Source organism: Alexandromys fortis, unplaced genomic scaffold, assembly GCF_014885135.2.
Source record: "Alexandromys fortis isolate MF-2015 unplaced genomic scaffold, M_Fortis_MF-2015_v1.1 scaffold_334, whole genome shotgun sequence".
In the NCBI taxonomy this organism is placed as follows: domain Eukaryota; kingdom Metazoa; phylum Chordata; class Mammalia; order Rodentia; family Cricetidae; genus Alexandromys; species Alexandromys fortis.
Window position 1 is genome coordinate 36579 of NW_026068274.1, and position 2118 is coordinate 38696.

The window sequence follows — 2118 nt, forward strand, 5'->3', positions numbered from 1 at the left end:
ATTATCTATGAGAAATGTATGAGCTATCTTATTCATGTTGCCACCCTTGATTTTAAATTGACAATACAGGTATCTCTGAATTGAGAACTTGGCCAGAGGCAAGACAGAAGGACCATTCAGCTCATATTTCAAAATAAGATCAACAGAAGGACGGTACTCCAGGAAGAACAATTCAGTGCAAACATTCATTACAAGCCAGTTCCTCTTTATGCTCTTTTTCTATTTCATCTGATAAGTATATTTTACATTTAGGTCCCATTTCAAGAAAGATAAAGCAACATATTTTAATGGAGAAATGGAATCAGAGCTCAAGTGATTTCATTTTGTTGGGGTTGTTTCCCCAAAACCAAATTGGCCTTCTGCTTTTGCTGCTCATCATCTCCATATTCCTTGTGGCCTTGCTTGGCAACTCAACTATGATCCACCTCATTCGTGTGGATCCCAGGCTCCACACCCCCATGTACTTTCTCCTCAGTCAGCTCTCTCTCATGGACCTTATGGATGTCTCTGCCATTGTTCCCAAGATGGCATTCAACTTCCTCTCTGGCCAGAAAAGCATCACCTTCCTGGGCTGTGGAGCTCAAGCTTTTTTCTTTATGACCATGGCAGGTTCCGAGGGCTTGCTCCTGGCATCTATGGCCTATGACCGTTTTGTTGCCATCTGCCACCCTCTTCATTATCCCATCCGCATGAGCAAAATGGTGTGTCTGAAGATGATCATAGGGTCCTGGACACTTGGCTCCATTAACTCTTTAGCACATACGATCTATGCCTTTCACATTCCTTACTGCCATTCTAGGTCCATTAACCATTTCTTCTGTGATGTCCCAGCCATGCTTCCCCTGGCCTGTATGGACACTTGGGTTTATGAGTACATGGTATTTGTAAGCACAAGCCTGTTTCTTCCACTTCCTTTTCTTGGCATCACAGCTTCCTATGGACGGGTTCTCTTTGCTGTCTTCCATATGCACTCAAAAGAGGGAAGGAAAAAGGCCTTCACCACGTGTTCAACTCACTTAACTGTGGTGTCATTTTATTATGCACCATTTGCCTACACTTACCTTCGACCTAGGAGTCTCCGTTCTCCCACAGAAGATAAGAGTCTGGCTGTCTTCTACACTCTGCTCACCCCCATGCTCAACCCCATCATCTACAGCCTGAGGAATAAGGAGGTCCTGGGGGCCATGACAAGAGTCTTTGGGACATTGTCTTTCATGAAAACTTGATCTTTTCCTAACTGTTCTTCTTTCCCTTCTTCTGGACAATGTTGGAATAGTGCTGTATACTGGAAATGTAATGTATGACACATGTTATATATACCTTTCTGGTGGTTCATTAACACATTTAAGTCACAACATTACAGTCAATTATTTTAATGACAGATATTAGACAAAGGAATAATATACTAACACAATCTGAGATACACTTGAGTGTAATGTAATATGGATATGACTTGCTGATATTGATGCATTGTTTCTACAAAGTTAACCTACATTGTTGCTTTGCTCAAGTTCTTTGCCTTCATTGTTTTCAATATTAAAAGCCTGTGTATAGTGAGTATTCACAACACATTGCAGTTTCTACTTTTCTCATTCAAGTGACTAATATTTACATGTGGTCAGTGTCTGTTATGTAGGAAAATAGAGCAATCTCAAAGAGCCATCTCAAAATCTTGAAATGTTTTAAGAAGATCCAATTTTACCAGTACAAAGTACTACCTCATCCCAGGTAGAATGGTCATTATAAAAAGACAATGGTTATCAAATGTTGTTGTGAGTAGTGTGTGGAACTAGTATCCACAGTTTATTGAGATGTGAATTAACACTGTCCTTTAGGAAGAATATGTTTTGCCAGCAACATAAAGGAAAAATTATGGAATTTGTCAACTCCCCCTATTGGTCTAAATTGGAATAGAATAAAGTTTAAGTGTTTGAGAGACACCCCCCCCACTTACTGAAGTACTTTTCCCATTAGCCAGAATAGGCTATAGTATGCTCTGTAGGTGAATAAATATAGTTAAACTTAATGCCTCATTAATATCAAAAGAGAGGATATTGAATGTATTCATGCAAAGGAAGTAAAAAGTTTTAAGTATAAATTGACTAATTATCCTGTTTT

The 2118-nt window shown here is 39.3% G+C and overlaps 1 protein-coding gene across 1 annotated transcript; it reads left to right on the forward strand.

The window, feature by feature from the left end:
* Positions 1–287: 287 nt before the first annotated feature.
* LOC126494612 (olfactory receptor 2L13-like) lies at positions 288–1226 on the forward strand. The gene has a single exon (XM_050132056.1). It carries the CDS (start codon positions 288–290, stop codon positions 1224–1226), a length of 939 nt encoding a protein of 312 aa, XP_049988013.1.
* The last annotated feature ends 892 nt before the right edge of the window (positions 1227–2118 follow it).